The sequence below is a fragment of the Eschrichtius robustus genome, chromosome 5, assembly GCF_028021215.1.
Source record: "Eschrichtius robustus isolate mEscRob2 chromosome 5, mEscRob2.pri, whole genome shotgun sequence".
Lineage (NCBI taxonomy): Eukaryota > Metazoa > Chordata > Mammalia > Artiodactyla > Eschrichtiidae > Eschrichtius > Eschrichtius robustus.
In genome coordinates, this window is record NC_090828.1 from 145,413,895 (window position 1) to 145,432,679 (window position 18,785).

General features: G+C 51.5%; 1 protein-coding gene across 1 annotated transcript in view; it reads left to right on the plus strand.

The window, feature by feature from the left end:
- The window catches only part of SCTR (secretin receptor), a 64,600-nt gene that overhangs the window by 13,214 nt on the left and 32,601 nt on the right, over positions 1–18,785 (plus strand). The window contains exon 3 of the mRNA XM_068543699.1: positions 16,449–16,556. Coding sequence (XP_068399800.1) covers positions 16,449–16,556 — 108 coding nt within the window. The remainder of the gene's footprint in view (positions 1–16,448; positions 16,557–18,785) is intronic.

Consider the following 18,785-nt stretch of genomic DNA (forward strand, 5'->3'; position numbering starts at 1 on the left):
TACAGGCAAGGTCTTAGCAGCACGGGTTACAGTAGCCAACAGGTGGAAACAACCCAAGTGTCTGTCAGCTGATGAATGGGTAAAGAAGATGTGATCTGTACGTACAGCAGAACAGTATTCAGTCTTAAAAAGGAATGAAGTACTGATACATACTACCACGTGGATAAATTTTAAAAAACGTGAAGTGAAAGAAGTCTGTTGTAAGAGGCCATGTGTTATATGATTCTACTTGTATGAGATGTCCAGATTAGACAGATTCATAGAGACAGAAGTTAGATTCGTGGTTGTCAGGGGCTCAGGGGACAGGGCTGGGGAGTAACTGTGTAGGAACTGCCTTTTGGTGGTGGTGAAATGTCTACAACTGGATAGAGGTGCCGGTCACACAACACTGTGAATGTACTAAATGCCACTGATTGTACACTTTAAAATGGCTAATGGTTAATTTTATGTGATGTGAATTTCTTTTTAATAGACTTTAATTTTTAGAGCAGTTCCCTGCAGAGTGGAGCAGAAAGTACAGAGCGTTCCCACATACTCTCTGCTACTCCCTCCCACCCAAACACACAGCCTCCCTCACCGTTAGCATCCTGCACCAGGTGCTACCTTTGTTACAGCTGATGAACCTACACACCATCGTCACCCAGAGTCCACAGTTTACATTAGGGGTCACCCTTAGTGTTCATATTCAGTGGGCTTTGAAAAATGGATGATTGCAAGTATCCACGATTATACCACCATACAGAGTAGTCTCTCTGGCCTGAGAACCCTCTGTGCTCCACCGATGCAGCCTTCTCTCTCCTCTAACCCCTGGCAACCACTGATCCTTTTACTCTCGCCATAGTTTTGCCTTTTCCAGAAAGTCATATAGTTGGAATCATGCAGTGTGGAATCTTTTCAGGTTGGTTTCTTTCACTTGGTAATATACATTTAAGGTTTTTCTCATGTCTTTTCATGGCTTGGTAGCTCATTTCTTCTTTGAGCTGAAGAATATTCCACCGTCTGGATGTGCCACAGTTTATCCATTCTCCTACTGAAAGACATCTTGGTTACTTCCAAGTTTTGGCGATTCTAAATCAAGTTGTTCTGTGCAGACATAAGTTTTCAATTCATTTGGATAAATACCAAAGAGAATGGTTGCTAGATCGTATGGTGAGAGCATGTTCAGTTTTGTAAGAAGCTGCCAAACTGTCTTCCAAGTGGCTGCACCATTTTATTTTCCCACCAGCAGTGAATGAGGGTTCCTGTAGCTCCACATCCTTGACAACATTTGATGTTGTCAGTGTTTTGCTTTGTTTTTTTAATTGTAGTAAAATACATGTAACATAAATTTCACTGTCTTAACCGTTTTTATTTCTTTTTCTTCCAGTTTTATTGAGATATAGTTGACATACAGCAGTGTATAAGTTTAAGGTGCACAGCATAATGATTTGACTTACATACATCATGAAGTGACTGTCACAAGAAGTTTAGTGAACACCATCATCTCTTATAGATGCAGAGTTAAAGAAACAGAAAAAAATGGTGTGACGAGAACTCTTGAGATTGCTCTCTTAACAACTTTCACATATAACACACAGCAGTGGTAACTGTATTTATCAAGCTGCACATCACATCCCTAGTTCTTATTTATCTTATAACTGGAAGTTTGTACCTTTTGACTACCTTCCTGCAATTCCCCCCAGCCCGGCCTCTGGTACCCACAAATCTGATCTCTTTGTCTATGAATTTGTTTGTTCGTTTTCGAAGTATAATGGACCTACAATGCTATGTTAGTTTCTGATACAGAACATAGTAATTTAATATTTCTATACATTTCAAAATGATCACCAAGACAAGTCTAGTTTTGATGTGTCACCATACAAAGATATTACGTAGTTATTAACTGTATTCCCCACTCTGTACATTTCATACCGGTGACTTATTTATTTTGCAACTGGAACTTTGTATCTCTTAATATCCCTGACCTATTTCTTTCCTCCCCCACCCTGCCTCCCTCTGGCAACCACCTGTTTGTTCTCTGTAACGTGTTTCTTTTTAGTTATGTTTGTTCATTTGTTTTATAGATTCCACATCTATAAAATCATAGAAATCATAGTGAAATCGTATAGTATTTGTCTTTGTCTGACTTATTTCACTTATCATAATACCCTCTAGGTCCATGCATATTGTCACAACTGGCAAGATTTCATTCTTTTTTATGACTGAGTAATATTCAGTTGTGTATATATGTACCACGTCTTCTTTATCTGTTCATTCATCTGTTGATGGGCACTTGGGTTGCTTCTGTATCTTGACTATTGTAAATAATGCAGTGAACATAGGGGTGCATGTATCTTTTCTAATTAGTGTTTTTGTTTTCTTTGGATAAATAGCCAGGAGTGGAATTGCTGGATCATATGGTAGTTCTATTTTTTAAGTTTTTGAGGACTTTCCATAGTTTCTCCCCAGTGGCTGAAGCAATTTATATTCCCACCAACAGTGCACGAGGGTTCCCTTTTCTCCACACCCTCGTCAACACTTGTTATTTCTTGTCTTTTTGATAATAGTCATTCTGACAGGTGTGAGGTGATATCTTGTGGTGGTTTTGATTTGTGTTTCCCTGATGATCAGTGATGTTGAGCATCTTTTCATGTGCCTGTTGGCCATCTGTATGTCTTCTTTGAAGAAATGTAGTTTAAAAAAACATGTAAATTTCATCAACTTAACCATTTCTCAGTGTACAGTACAGTTATGTTAAGTTCACATTGCTGTGCACCCAATCTCCAAAACCTTTTATCTTGCAAAACTGGAGCTCTATACCCATTAAACAACAACTCTTTTCCTCTCTTCCATTATCCCCTGGGAACCATCATTCTACTTTCTGTTTCTATGGATTGAATGGTTCTAGGTACCACAAATAAATGGAATCATACAGTATTTGTCTTTTTGTGATTGGCTTATGGTATCTCATTGAGGTTTTGATCTGCATTTACATGATGATTAGTGATGTTGAGCATATTTTCCTGTGTTTCTTGGCCATTTGTATGTCTTCTTTAAAGAAACGTCCTTTCAAGTCCTTTGACCGTTTTTAAATAGGGTTGTTTGGTTTTTTGTTATTGAGTTGTAGTTCTTTATATATTCTGGATATTAACCCTTTATCAGATATATGATTTGCAAATAATTTCTGTCATTCTCTAGGTTGCCTTTTCATTCTGTTGATTGTGTCCTTTGATGTACAAGTTTTTAAGTTTGATGTATAACCTAATATATCTAATTTTACTTTTGTTGTCAGTTCTTTTGGTGTCATATCCAAGAAAGCATTGCCAAATCCAATCTCATGAAACTTCCTCTAAGAATTTTATAGTTTTAGCTCTTACATTTAGGTCCTTGGTCCATTTTTGAGTTAATTCTTATGTGTGGTATAAGGTAAAGGTCCATCTTCATTCTTTTGCACATGGACATTCAGTTTTCCCAGCACCATTTGTTGAAAGACTGTCCTTTTCCCATTGAATGGTCTTGGCACCTTGGTAAAAAAATCACTTGACCATGTATGTGAAAGTTTATTTGGGGGCTCTCTTTCCTATTCCATTGGTCTATATGTCTGTCTTTATGCCAGTACCACACTGTTTTGATTACTGTAGCTTTCAAATGGGTTTTGAAATCAGGAAGTATGAGATCTCCAAATCTGTTGTTTTTCAAGATGTTTTTAACTATTCCCAGGTCCTTTGAGATTCCATTAAGAATTTTAGGATGAATTTTTCTATTTCTGAAAATAATATTAATTAAATAAATATTAAATAAAGTATTTCTGTCATTGGAATTATTAATTTTTTTTTGGCTGTGCCATGCATCTTGCGGGATCTCAGTTCCCTGACCAGGGATTGAACCTAGGCCATGGCAGTGAAAGCCCATAATCCTAACCACTAGGCCACCAGGGAACTCCCTGTCATTGGGATTTTGATACAGATTGCATTGAATCTGTAGATCACTTTGGGTACTATTGACATCTTAAAAATATTAAGTCATCCAAGCCATGAATACAGGATGTCTTTCCATTTATTTGTGTCTTTAATTTCTTTCAGCAGTGTTTGGTAGTTTTCAGTGTGCACGTCTTTCACCTTGTTAGTTAGGTTTATTCATAAGTATTTTATTCTTTTTAATGCTATTGTGAATGGATTTGTTTCATAATTTCCTTTGTAGGTTGTTCCTCACTAGTGTACAGGAATGCAACTAATTTTTGTGTGTTGATTTTATATCTACCCTGTCACTTTGGTGAGCCCATTTGAGGCATCATTAGGGTTTTCTACATATAAGATCACATCGTTTGCAAACAGAGATAATTTTACTTCTTTCCTCCAATTTGGACACCTTTTATTTATTTTTCTTGCCTACTTGCTATACGCTAGGGCTTCCAGTACTATGCTGAATACAAGTGGCAAAAGTGGGTGTCCTTGTCTTGTTCCTGATCTTATAGAAAAAGCTTTCAGGCTTCATCATTGAGTATGATGTTCACTGTGGCCTTTATATATATGGCCTTTATTATATTGAGATAGTTTCCTTTTATTTCTAGTTTAAGTGTTTTTTATCATGAAAGGGTGTTGAATCTTGTCAAATACTTTTTCTGCATCAGCTGAGATGATCCTGTGGTTTTTGTTCTCCGTTTTGTTAATGTGGTGTATCACATTGAGCAGTTTTCACATTTCGAACCATTCCTGCATCGCAGGAATAGATCCCACTTGGTCATAGTGTATAATTCTTTTAATGTGCTGCTCAATTCAATGTGCTAGTATTTTGTTGAGAATTTTTACATCAATGTTCATCAGGGATATTGGTCTGTAGTTTTCTTTTCTTGTAGAGTCTTTGTGTGGCTTTGGTATCAGGGTAATGCTGGCCTCATAGAATGATTTTGCAAGTGTTTCCTCCTTTACAGTTTTTTGGAAGCCTTTGAGGAGGCTTAGTGTTAATTCCTCTTTAAATGTTTGGTAGACTCTATCAGTGAGGCCATCTGGGCTTTTGTTGTTGCGAGATTTTTTATGACAGATTCCATCTCCCGACTAGTTAGAGGTCTGCTCCGAGTTTTTACTTGCTCACGCTTCCGTCTTGGTAGGTCGTGTGTTTCTGGGAATTGATCCTTTTCATCTAGGTTATCCGGCTTGTTGGTGTACAGACCAGAGAGATCCTTTTGCAGTACTCTTATCTCCAAGTCATGGCCTTTGTTCTTGAAATCCTTGGGCTGTTGGTCGTCCACTTTCTCATGCCCCATGCCCAGGCCGGTGACTGCTTCCCAGCCCCCCTCCCACCGTGTTCAACCCTCCCAGGAACCTGGCCGCCACCCAAACCGCTGCTCCCGCTGTGCCGCTGTCCTCTCAGCTGTGTCCGCCAGACCCTCCCCTCCCTTCCCTTCCTGTCGCGCTTCTCGCTCCCTGAAGACAACTGTCTGCCCTCTGGTGGCGATGGCAGCGGTGTGTGTGTGGCTGCAAGGGGAAGGCAGCCCCATCTCTGTATTATCCAAAAGAAAGAGAGAGGAAGAGGGGTGCAGGGGAGGAGAGGGGGAAGGGGGAGCCCAGGCTTTTAAATTAGGCTGTGTGATCTCGAACAAGTCCTAATGTCTCTGGGCCTCAGTTTCGACATCTATTTTATGGGGTTGGTGTGAAATTGAAAGCATTCATTCAAAAAATAGTTAGCACTTCTTGTTGTGAGGTGAGAATGGTGAGAAAGAAGGAGCTTGGACTCCTCTCTTATGGCTTGGGAATGTGTTTTTGCACATGTGGCAGAGACTTGATAAGCGAGCGTCATCAAATAGGGGTTGGTTTCTTAGACATCACAAAAGCTGCAGAGCTGGCACAGAGTTCCCAGGCGCCCTCAGAATCCGGATTCCTCCTGTCTTTCTGCTCAATGTGTGGCATTCGCCTCCTGGTCGTAAGGTGGCTGCAGCACCTCCAGGGAGGAGAGGGGAGTATTCTGGGGGAAAAGAGATGAAGGTCGTGAGTTCAGTTCTAGACACACGGAGTGGAGGCTTCAGAGGAGGGCCGGGCTGGGGAACGCTTCTGTTTGGCTGGCAACTGAGGCTGAGGTTGCAGGAGGAGAGGGTGAGGGAAGGGGAGGAGGAGAGGGCCCAGGAGCGGCCTCGGACCCCCGAGGGGGCTCCGAGCCTGACCTGGGGGCCCGTCACCCTGTGGATGCCGACCTCACATTGCAGTTCCTGGGAGGCTGCGGATGTGCCCAGTTTGACCGACCTGGAGCAGGTCTAGCCATCTTCTATCCGTCAGGAGCAGCCAGGGGCAGGAGGAAGATGGTGCCGTGGGCGGCAGAGGCCCAGCAGTGTGGGTGCTGCGATGGGCTTCAGTCGAGTCACCCGTCCTCTGCATGAGGGACGGGGCAGGATGACAACTTCCTTCCATAGGTTGAGCCTTTCCTTCCCCTCTGCTGGCTGTGGCAGGTGCTTCGGGGAAGCCAGACAGTAGTCTTATGGCTCACAGGGGCCCACCATTGAGCCACAGCCTCCTGACTTCCTGGGCCCTCCTGCCACCCCAGAAACTACAGCTGTCTGCATGTCCCCAAGGTGAATGCCAAAAATTCCCGTGACAGGGCGTGGGACTTGCATTCAGGCCTGAGGGATAAAGCCTAGAATGGCAAGCCACTGGGAGAGATGATGGTGAACTTTAGTTCACACTGAGAGGTTACAGACGGTTATTCTAAAAATGAGCGTCTGAAGTGTTTAAATGTCCTGTTGCTCCCCAGTGGCTCCAGGATGATGTTCAGCTCCTCACTCCCTTGTCCACGCATCCATCCCAAACATTTTCACTTGGTTCAACCAGATTGCTTACAACTTCCTGACTGTGTCCGCTTCTCTCATGCCTCTGGGCCTTTGCACATGCTGATCCCGCTGCTTCAGCACCATTCCCTCTTTCCCACTCTGCCAACCACTCTCCTTTTCAGACTCCTCCAGGAACGATTTCTCCCCGTGCATCTGGCCACCCGGAGTTCTGCAGGACCCTCTGTTTCTCTCCCTCTTGGCACCTCTGCACTGCATCATAGGGTTGTGTTTCCTGGATTGGGAGAGACTGTGTCACTCTCCTCTTCTTCCCCAGCGCGGGGCACAGGGCCTGCAAGACCTAGTAGTTGGTGTGTGTTTGTTGATGACTTACTGGGTGAATGAGTGAGTACAGACGTTTGACTGAGAGCAGGAAGAGAGGAGACTTGAAGGAGAGAGAGGGAGGTGAAGCAGAGCCTTTGCGGCGGAGGACGTGGACGCCCCCGGCCTGCCCAGCTCGTCACAGACCAGCCGGGGTGAGCAGTGTAGCCACGTCACCCATGGAGAGTGCTCCCCAGAGCCTGACCTGGGGGCCCGTCACCCTGTGGATGCCGACCTCACATTGCAGTTCCTGGGAGGCTGCGGATGTGCCCAGGTTGACCGACCTGGAGCAGGTCTAGCCATCTTCTGTCCCCAGGGGCTCCCATGTGGTCCTACTTGTGCACCCAGGGCTGAGAAGGCGCAGTGGGACTCCTGCCGGGTTCTGCCGTGAGCTCCCGGGGGAGACCTCGCTCTCCTCGTGTGCGATGGGGCTGTGCGGCACACGCAGTAATTGCAAGTGTGTCTCGCCGGGCCGCGCAGGTGGGTGAACGGGGCCAGGCCGACCCCGTCCCAGCACAAAGGCTCAGGCCGCGTGGATCTGTTTTGCATTTTGGCCTTCTGCAATTTTCATTTAGGAAAAGGGGTCTGTTGTTTTGAAAACCTGGTTTAAAAGCCCCTGAGCCAGAAGACTTCTGAGTCTTCTGAAGTCTTCTGAGGACCCGGACTCCTGGGAAAATCTTCAGGCCTGTTCCGCTGACAGGTTGAGAAAGCTGAGCCAGAAGACCCATCGTGGAGCTTAGAACCGACGTGGTGGCCGCGGAGGGAGATTCCCTCAAAGAATGAAAACACGAGAAACAGCAAAGGCGTAGAGCCCTCGGTCAGGCTCCGCCCCACGGATGCCCATCAGGACCAGGTTGAGGGGATGGGCCGGGGCTGAGGCCGCCTGGGGGGGTCCGGCCCCATGACCTCCTCTCAGGGGCATGACTCCTGAAGTCCTGGGCGCCAGGGCCCACAGGCCCTCCGTCCCCAGCAAGGCTCTGTCTGGCGCCTGAGGCGGGGAGGGGCTGGCGGACGCTCTGTGGGGGGTGTAGGTTAATGGTTAAGCTGCCCGGCCTTCCCTGCGGAGGTTAATGTCTGAGCGCCAGAAGAGTCCCAGGAGATGCCGCTCACCGAGCTGGCGCCAAGCCCGGCGCACTCACCACGCATAAAAAATCACCTCTTCAGCTGTTCCGGGTTAGGTGGCCACGGCCTTCGGAACGTTCTGTGGGAACATTTCAGGGTCACCCTAATAGCTGCGTGGCGTGCTCTACCCGGCTATTTATTGCTCTGTTTTCAGAAGCTGATACCCCCTCGGAGCTGGCTGGGTGAAGGGCTTTTCCTCTCCCTAAGGAAGAATGTTCCCGAGAGACAGTGCAGTGGCAGGAAAGATGTGGGCTTAGCAGTTTGGACAGACCTGGGCAGGTGTGCTGCTCTGTCACTTAGGGCCGTGTGACCTTGGGCAAGACCCCGATCCTCTCTGGACCTTTGTGTCCTCGCCTTCAAAATGGGGACACAGCATCCCCTTTTCCTCTTGTCTCTGCCAGCTGGTTACCCACTCCCAAAGAACATGGGCTGGCTTCTAGCGGGTGGCGGGGGGCAGTGCTTTTTTAGTGAGGTGAAATTCACAATATTAACCATCCTAAAGCAAACAACTCAGTGGCGTTTGGTGCATTCACAGTGCAACCGCCACCACCTCTATGTAGCTCCAAAGCATTCTCATCGCCCCAAAATAAAATCTGTACCCGTTGAGTAGTCACTCCTCATCTTGCCCCCCCTCCGCGCCTGGCGACCATGCATCCACTCCCTGTCTCTGTGCTTTCGCTGACTCTGGACATTTCACAACGAATGGAGCCACAGTCCGTGACCTTTGTGTCACCTCCTTCCACTAATGTTTCCAAGGTTCATCCACGTGGTGGCACTGCTATCAGTGTGTCTTACGTGCTGGCTTTTAATGCAGTTTCTCTAACAAACATTCCAGTCCTTTTCTGGCTTCTCCTGGCTCCTGAGGGCCACTGGCAGCCAGGCAACCTGGGACCTCCCTCCCCTGCCCAGAGCCTAGCTCTCTTCACCCTTTCCTTGGCACTGCTGATCTGGGCTCGTTTTTCAGAAACAAGTAACTTACGTTCATGTAGCATTTTCGACATATTTTTTCAGTTCTTAAAACAACCTGTGCAGTAAGTACCATTGTCATCCCCACTTCACAGATGAGGAAATTGAGGCTCTTAGAGGCACAGGATCACCCAGAGCTGAAACAGGACTCTCAACCCATATCTTTTGACTGCAAATCCTGAGGATTGTCTATTTTACAATCCAGACTGAGCTGAGAGGGACTGATATTCTCACCCTCCCAAGAAAAGATTGGCATTTGAAAAAAAAAAAAAAGGAAGAAAGAGACTGTTGATACCAATTAATGTCTATTTAGTGTGAGAGGCGGCGTGAAAGGCAGCGTTTTAGCCAGGGAGGACTAGGAGGGCTCTTTGGGCCGGGTGCAGTTTGTACAGTCGGGGGAGGGGAGGCTCAGCGTCCGGTGCTCAGAAGCCACCTTGAGCGAGACTCCCGGAGGGAAAAGAGCCAGCCTGCCCCAGGGAAGCGGCGCTCAGCCTCACATTCACAGGGTCCTTCGTCTCGTCCCAGGCAGCCTCCTAATTGCATGACCCTCTCTGCTTGAATACTCTAGGGGGTGGGCACCCCACTACTCCCCAAGATAGTTCTGTGGAACGGTTTGTGCTTCTTGGTTTAAAGAGGAACGCCCCCAGACTCGTTGCTGTCCCTCCTGTGCCATGCTTTTAAACGCCGTCGCCACCCTGGGCCTTCAGTTCCTCTAACCCACGCTGACCATCTCTGTGTGTGGTCCAGCCATCACAAGCAGGGCAACGCCTAAATACCGTAAATACTGCAAAGCCAAGGAGACCGCCCCAGGTTGCCCCTGGGGGTGGGCTCAGAAGGCAGAGGGGGCATGATGCAGCCAGGAAACAGGCTGTCGGTCCTGCCCATCTGGACGTGTTCCCGTAGCCGTTTCTCCTCTGGGCTTTCCTGCCATCTGGGGCGAGTGGGCAGCAGGGCACTCATGCCTCTTTCTGGAACCTTCTGTGTTCCTGCTCATCACGTCACCCCTTGTCTCCCTAGTCTGGGGGAAGTCTTGCTCTTTTTCTGTTTTCTCCCAAGTGTTTTGATTACACCAGAATTCCTCTTTATCACCCTGCCCCAGGGACCTTTGGAAACCCAAGTCAGGGAGATCGTAAGATTTCCTGCCCTCCTCGGAGACTGTGAACTAGTAATCTGAGGAGGAAGGACGGAAAAAAGGAAAAAAATAACCAGGAGGAAAAAAAGATCCACTGCAAACACAAATCATTAATTCCCACCAAAATCCTGGGAGACGTTACTATGCCCATTTTATAGATGAGGAAAGTGAGGCTCGTAGAGGTAAGTGGCGTGTCCAAAGCTCAGTCCGTCTCCACCACACTTCACTTCAACCGAGGATGCCATGCTGTGCCGTGGGCACCAGGCAGGCACCCCCCCCGGCCCCTCCAGATGACGTCTGTGGTCCCATGGTGTCTTTTCTTGTTTCCCTACTTAAACTTGCACACCCTTCCATCCCTTCCCCTCCAGCCAGGCAGTCAGTGTCAGCAGGTGACTTCAGAGATGTTGGAGGGTTGGGGGGATGCCTTGGGGCCTGCTTGCCCTGCAGCAGCCAGTTTACGTTCATTCCAGCCCTGCCCTCCCAGAGGCGCTGAGCCCTCGCTAGTGGCTCTGTTTACAAAGCTCCCCTATCCTTTACCTCATGGGTTCCCCTCAACCCTGGCTCAGGCACTGAACTTTGCTGCTCTGGGTCTAAAACTCCCAGCCCCCCACAGTGACCCGAGTTCTGTGCTTCGTCCCTTCCGAGCCAGAGCCCCAGGGGAGGCCAGACCAGGACGCCCCCCTCCCTTTCCTGCTCCACTTGTGCAGCCTTCCCCGCACTCAGAGCAGGAGCCTGTGGGGAGTGGGGTCTGAGGCCCTCCACTCACACCCTGGAGCAGCAGAAAAGGGGTCCCTGCAAGCAGCCAGGGGGCCGCACAGACCCCCTGCTCCCCCGGCCGTAGTCCCTCCAGCCCGCTTGCACCATGTACCTTATGTACTGTGGTTTCCTTAATATTTTTTCCTTTAAATCAATTGGCTGACTTTTTTTTCAGCACACTGTACGTTAGCTCTTAGGCTTATTCATCATACCTGACTGCAGCTCTGGAACCTTCGACCAACCTCTCCGCCTTTCCCTGCAGCCCCAGCCCCTGGTAACCACCATTCTATTCTCTGCTTCTGTGAGTTTGACTTTTTTGGATTCCACATACCAGGGAGATGATAACAGTATTTGTGTTTCTGTGTCTGGCTTACTTCACTGAGCATAACGTCCTCTAAGTTCGTCCGTGTTGTCACACATGGCAGGATTTCCTTTTTTTTGTTTGTTTTTGGCTGTGCGGCGTGGCACGCAGGATCTTAGTTCCCTGACCAGGGATCGAACCTATGCCCCCTGCAGTGCAGAGTCCTAGCCACTGGGCCGCCAGGGAATCCCAGTAGGCTGAATAATATTTCACTGAATAATATTTCACTGTACTTTTCCTTACCCATTCACCCTTTGATGGACACTTAGGCTGTCTCCATACTTTGGCTGTGGCAGATAACGCTGCAGTGCGTGTGGGGTGCAGATCGCTCCTGAGATAGTGACTTCGTTTCCTTTGGGTGTGTGTCCAGGGCTGGGATTGCTGGGTCATATGGCGGCTCTAGTTTCATTTTTTGAGGAAGCTCCGTGCCGTTTGCCACAGTGGCTGCGCCAACTTACATTCCCACCAACAATGCGTGAGGGTTCCCTATGTTTTTCAACTGACTTTTATTTTAACTTAGCCTCATCCTAAACAGTAGTAACCCTCAAAGTCACAGCTGTGATGTGCTTCTTCTATAACCTTTTAATGCGTATTAAATTCTCTCTTTTTTTTTTTTTTAAATTTTATTTATTTATTTATTTTTGGCTGTGTTGGGTCTTCGTTTCTGCGCGAGGGCTTTCTCCATTTGCGGCAAGCGGGGGCCACTCTTCATCGCGGTGCGCGGGCCTCCCACCACCGCGGCCTCTCTTGTTGCGGAGCACAGGCTCCAGACGTGCAGGCTCAGCAATTGTGGCTCACGGGCCCAGCCGCTCCACGGCACGTGGGATCTTCCCAGACCAGGGCTCGAACCCGTGTCCCCTGCATTGGCAGGCGGATTCTCAACCACTGCGCCACCAGGGAAGCCCTAAATTCTCTTTTTAAAAATGTACAACTGTTACAATTAAAAGTGTTCCACCATGTACCAGCCTAAGGGGCACACCGCCACCATGTGCTCCTCACACGCTGGCCCCCTGGGTCTGTGCCCAGACGGCGAGGCCAGGGCTGGGAGAGTGTGGCCATGGCACAGGGCTCGGGACGTGAGAGATGCCGTGTGGGGTCTGCATCCAGGCCTCCTACCGCCAGTGGTCAGCCCGGCGGTGGGATCTCAGCTCTGCCAGTCCTGCTGTCACCCTGCATGCCACTTCGCCTCTTGGGGCCTGGGTTCCTCGTCTCTGCCGTGGGACAGCAACCCTGCTCGACCCCCGCGGCGCACGGCGCCTGCTGCGTGTCCAGCACAGGGCTGGACGGCCCCTTCCCAGCCTCTTCTCCCTACTTGGCTGATAGGAAGGGCATGGGTGTGAACCAGCTGTAGGGGGGCCCCGCTTCCCTCCCAGCCCCCACCAGCCGCTCCCGCCCGGCCTTCTGCCAGCACAGGCCAGTGTCCCTGTGGGCCTGGCCTGACATGCCCCAGCTCAGGAAGCCCGCCAGACACCCTGGCCCCCTTCCCATCTGTCTGGCCAGCCGGACATGGGTCATCCGGCCTCGTGGACTGGGGCCATGGGCCAGTGCCCTGGCTGACCTGGCCAGCCTCAGCCCTGAAGCCACTTCTCCCAAAGTGAGGGAAGAGGCTCCCGTGTGTTTCCACAGTGGGGAAATGCCCCGTCTGCTCCCAGGAGGTGTGCCTGAGCCGGTGGGGCTTCTTCAGAAGCAACGAGGCCGTGGGGTCCCCTCACCCTCCAGCCTCCAGGTGCGGGAGAACTCAGAGTAGAGGCAAACCGTGCTCGTCTGCGCAGGGCCCTCAGGACCGTGTCACTGTCCCAAGGGCGTCCGGGGGCCTGGTGAGCCACGTCCATGGTGGGAATCTGGAGGACTGGCGCCCAGAAGTGGCAGTGGCCCAGGGGAGTTTCAGGAAGAGAGAAGGTCCAGCCCGCCCTCGTTCAGGGCACACTGTGAGAGCTGGGGTGAAGCCTCGGGAATATCCAAGGGGGTCTCAAGTCCCACGTTGCTCGAAGGATGCAGACACCTGGTCCTTGGACACCTGGATGCCTTCACTGTCCTTGTGGGAGCCCCATCCAGGCCCCGCCCTGTGTGCCCATGGCGGCTCTCCTCCATCACCCTCCCCTCCCCGTGCCCGGGGCCACAGCCTCCCTGTCCCTCCCGGGGCTCTCCACCTCCAGAGCCCCCCAGACACGCTCCTCCAGGAAGCTGGGGCGGATGCCCTGGAGACAGGCAGGTGGGCGGAGCCTCCCTGCCCCTCCATTCCTGGCTGTGTGACTCCAGGAACCTGCCTCTCCCTGCTCTGCCGCTTCGTTTGTAAACCGAGGACAGAGCGAGGACAGAGCCGGGCGCCTGGCAGCACTGCTGTGCATTCAGTGAAGCACGGAGTGACTCCTGCTGGGACCAAGGCAGAGCTGGTGGCAGAGAACCGGAAGGCCAGGACCTTAGCGTGGGTTTCAGAAGTCAAGTGGGCATCACGGCGAAAGCCCATTTACAAGGGATGGGTGATGGGGAAGGGAAGGGGCCGGAGGCTGGGGCGTTCATCCATTCCTTAGACGCTTGTGGACGCCTGTGCCTTGCCCAGCCCTTGCGGGCACAGGCGTCCAGCAGTCAGGAATCAGACAGGTTCCTGCTCTCCCGACTGTCTGCCCGGGGTGGGGGGAACCATCTGCACCCAGGCACCAGGAGGAGCTGCCCCCCACTGTGACCTCCCTGGCCTCTCACCACCATCTTGGATGTGCTCCTGGGAGCCCAAGGCTGGTCTGAGCCCGGAAGCAGGGGCCTTCGCTGTGGGGAGGTGCAGTGCGAAGATTCTCAAAGCAGAGCCTAATGACACATACAGCAGCGCCTGTAGGGAGGTCTTCACATGCAGATTCCTGGGTCTCAGGATGATTGAATTAGAATCTCCCAAGTGATTCTGATGTCCACTGCAGGATCAGAGCCTCTGAAGTGGGACAGATCACCAGGGGACTTTACATGGCGTGGACGAGGGTGTCGAGGAGGATATTGATGCTTTGAGCCTGGTTGTTACCCATGCCTGGAAAGAGACCCCTGCGCTTCACAAAAGCTGGGCATCAGCCATCTGGGAGCCCAAGGGCCCCTTCAAACCACGCGCATCCGCCAGTCCCTGGAGCTGAAAACTGCCTGGCAATTCAGAGGACCCAGCCTGGCCTGCCCTCCCCCTGCCAGGATGAAACCAGAAAGGGCTTGGGGAGGACGGCAGGAGGGAGCTGTAATTCCCCTGCACCCACTGAGGGCCGGGCTTTCCGTGTGAGGTTGATCTCCTCCTGCCCCGGACAACCTCAGGAGGAAGGCATCTGTTTCCCCCAAAAGAGCTGAGGAACCGGGCTCGGGCAGCGAGTGTGTGGTGAGGCAGATTGGAGCCCAGGTCTGTGGGCCTCAAGGGTCTGGGTTCTCTCTGAAGGTTGGGGCTCCGGGTTAGTGTGGTCTGCTCTGTGTTCCCCAAACCAGATGTGGGGTGACTGCTGACCTCATGGGTGTCAGTCACCTCGGCTCAATTTCCGGTCTGCTCCAGACCTCCGCGGGTGATGCCCTCCCAGGTGGCATGGGCCCCCAGAAGCCTGTCACAGGAGCAATTTCCCTGGCTTTCTTCCCCCGGGATCAACTTTGGCAGAATTGGTGGGTGGTTATGTTAAATGATCATTTTTAACAGAGTATAATCATAACTCACGGGCAAATACAAAATGAATACCTGCCAAACATTGTACCTAAGTAATGAGAGAACCAGTAAGATATTACCACTGGTTCACAGGAGAACTCAAAGTACTGTACGTATAAGGCAGAATGGTAAAATGAATTTACAAATAGATGCAAAACTGGCTGAAAACAATTATGTATAAATTGTAGATAACTGATAGTCATGCAAATGCAAAGGAAGAGATAGAAATGTGGATTCAAATGCCTTTGGACAGGACATCAGTTGTCTACAATTTATAGAGCTGCAAAATAGCTCAAAGACGTAAAAGGCCAGAGATCCACAGAATCAGCTAACCCAGAAGGCTGTGATTAGACAACGCCTAGTTTTGCTTTGAAGACACCTGATAATCTTTTCATTTCCAAGCCTTTCAGTTACCAGAAGTGGGCCACAGATCTGGCTCTGAGCTTCCTAGCAACCAAACAAAGCAAAAAGGAAACAGCCTCAAATTCAGTGTTTATAAGGACAGATGTATACTAGTTGTTCACCGTAAGTTCAGCTTCGCGTTGCCTTGAGACCATGTTCTCCTCTGGGGGTGGAGGGGGTGGGGGGGGTGGGGGCCTCATCAAGGGAACCCAGTGAGGTGAAAGCAGCATCCTCAATGACGTTCCTACCACAAATGCAGTGCTGCTTCCATAGCCAAGGCAGCGGTTCTCAAAGTGTGGTCCCAGACCAGTAACACCAGCCTCCCCTGGGAACTTGTTAAAAATGCAAATTCTCAGGCTCCACCGAGACTTTGGGGGTGGGGTCCCAGCCATCTGTGTTTTAACAAGCACTCTGGATAATTCTGATACAAGCTGAAGTCTGAGAGTCATGGGACAAAGTTCTCAGCCCTGCCATCACGGTAGAATGACCCAGAAAGCTTTAACACCGCATCATGCCTGAGCGCCACGCAGGACCGATGAAATCAGGGTCCCTGGAGGTAGGGCCCGGTTAGGTATGTTTTTAAAGCTCTCCGGTGGTTGTACTGTGCAGCTAGGAGGCAGGCTCACTGCCATGGAGTCAGCGGGTGCGAGCAGAGGCCAGGAGATGCCCCATCTTCTGCTCTGGAGGAGCCCAGCCCTGCCCTTGCGAGGCTTCTGTGAGACAGCGTGTCCCTGTGTGTCTTCAGCACCGAGCCCTCACCGTGTAGATGCCGAGGCCACCGCCCCAAAGGTGACAGGGCCCGTTAGACGCTGTGGTTCCTGGTCACGGGAGTGCACCTAGGGGGGACACCCAGGCGCGGGTGCCGGTGCTGGTGCCATGGTGCTGGGGAGGCCCTGCGTCCACGCTGCGACCCGTCTGACGCCGCTTCTCTCCTCGGCAGGCTGCCAGGGGCTGTGGGACAACACGAGCTGCTGGCCCTCCTCTGCGCCGGGACAGACGGTGGAAGTGGCCTGCCCGCGGTTCCTCTGGATGCTCGAGGGCAGAAACGGTAACCGCCCAGCCCAGGGGCCCAGCTGGGAGGCTGTGGGGCGGCCCCTGGGGTGGGCCTGGGCCTGGAGGCGTGAGGCCGAGGAGACTTCTCTGGGGACAAGGAGTGAGTGGAAGGGTGGGGGTGGTCCTCGTTGGGGATTGGAAGCCTTGACTGGGGAGGTGCGGTGTGGCCTCAGTTGTCAGGGCGCCAAGCAAGGGGGCTGGCGGCCGCAGACTGGGGAAGTGGTGAAGGAGGCCAGGCTTGCTTCTCTCTGCCCGGTGCCCTCATCAAGGGGCTCCCCTCCTCCCTTCCACGTTTCTGCCCCCTTAGCACCCGGGGCCCTTGCTCCAGCCCTCGTGTCTGGGTCACACCGGGCCCAGGCTGGCCTTCCAGGACACTTACTTCCTCTGTGCCCTCTCGGCCAGGCCCTGCTGGTGAACTCTGCCCTCCCTGGAAGCTTCTGGCAAAGCTGCAGTTTATACGGGTTCCCTTCATTTCAGGCAAGGAAGTGAGGAGGTCGTCTCAGACAGGGGACACGCAGGGACTAACGCTGGCTAAAGCCCTGTCACGTGCCAGGCATCTTTAGAGATGTGAGCTCGCTCAGTCATCACAAAACCCCTGCAAACCACAGACCTTTTCCCTGCGCCTGACCCAGTTAAGGAGTAAAAATAACAGCGTCTACGAGGGGTTTAGCCGTTGCCCTCAGGTTCACAGCTGGGAGGTGGGGAGGTGGGGACTGCAGTTTCTCCTCTCTGCCACACGGTGTCGCTGTGGGGCTGCAGGACCCGCCACCTGCCCGTCGGCACGGAGGCGCTGCCCCTTGCGTGCGATGCCCGGCGTCCGGGGCTGGTTGGGGGACGGGGCTGAGGGTGGGTGGATCATCTCAGCCTGGGTCCCACTATGCTCACACCCAGCATCAGGTCCTGGGCATCGGCCAGCCCAGGAGCGTAGGTCGGGACAGTCCAGCCTCAGGTACCGAGAACCATCCTCCCACCACCCCTTCCCTCCCCATGGAGCCACCTCGGGTCCGGGGTCTGGAGGAAGGCTCCTCGGTGGTGTCCCGAGGGTTCCAGGGCTCCCCAGCCAGGGCAAGGAAGGAGCACCCAGTGAGGACAAGCTGGTGCTCCAGACCCTTCCTTTTGAGAGAAGAAAGAAACAGAATAAATTAATTCTTTCTCAGGGCACCTGCTACCTGGGCCCAGACGGAATGAGTGTCTGTGTGACTGGGGAAACTGCAGGCTGGATTCTGCCTCCAGATATTTGTCTGTCTGTGCCAGGGCCTAGAATGTTCCATCTAGGATGCATTCCTTTGATGCTTAAAAGGGCACTGGTGTTCCAGAGTTTCTTATTAAAAAGCACACTTCCCGAGTGGGGTCAGGCCTTGGCTTTTTTTCCCTTCTGTCTTGGTGGGGATGGGAGCCTTATAGCAGCAGAGATTCCTAACCTGACTAGGGTCCTGGGGGTTTTTGAGAATCAGATAAAAGCTTTGGCCTGGCTCTTCCCCAGACTGCACACACGTGTGAACAGAAATGCTGACTGTAGTTTCAGGGGCCCTTGAGGTGTTCACTGACCTGAACTTGGGGCAGAATCCCCTACCGATTAGGAATTAAACCCAGGGGAAGTGGGTGGGAGGAAGGGGCTCCAGAGGGAGCCCACCTCTTGTCTCCTCTGCAGTTCTACTAAGAGCCCTGTCAGCAGAGGGCACTGCCTTGTTTACTGCTCTGGGCACCTGGCCTGGGTCACACGCAGCATCATCTTGGGAATCCTGTGGGGTCTGTGAAGAGAGGCCCCCAGACAGGCAGCCCAGCCTCCAGGGACACGCTGTCTGATAACCGCTTCTGGATTCCAGGCAGTGTGTGTGCTTTTAATTCAGCCTTCTCATCCAACCAGTGTACCTTTGACCACCATTCTCTCCTCTCTGACAGCCTAGCTTGCTTGATTAATGACAGAAACCTTCCATCCATCTCCTAAATTCCAAGACTCCAAGCCCCACCGTCCTGGTCCATTTTAGAGAGGCCAAAAGCAGAAGGGAAGTAGCCCTGTGGCTCCCACTCTGTCTGGCACCAGCCTGAGTGACGTGCGTGTGCTGTCGTGTTTCCTGCCGCGTCCTGCAGTGTGGGTGATTATTCCCACTTGGCACAGAGCAGTGATGCACCTAAGGGTACACAGCAACAAAGAGCCAGCGCTGGGTTTCGAACTCAGATCTGGCTGGTTCTAAACCAGTGCTCCAGGTCTCATGAGCCATCC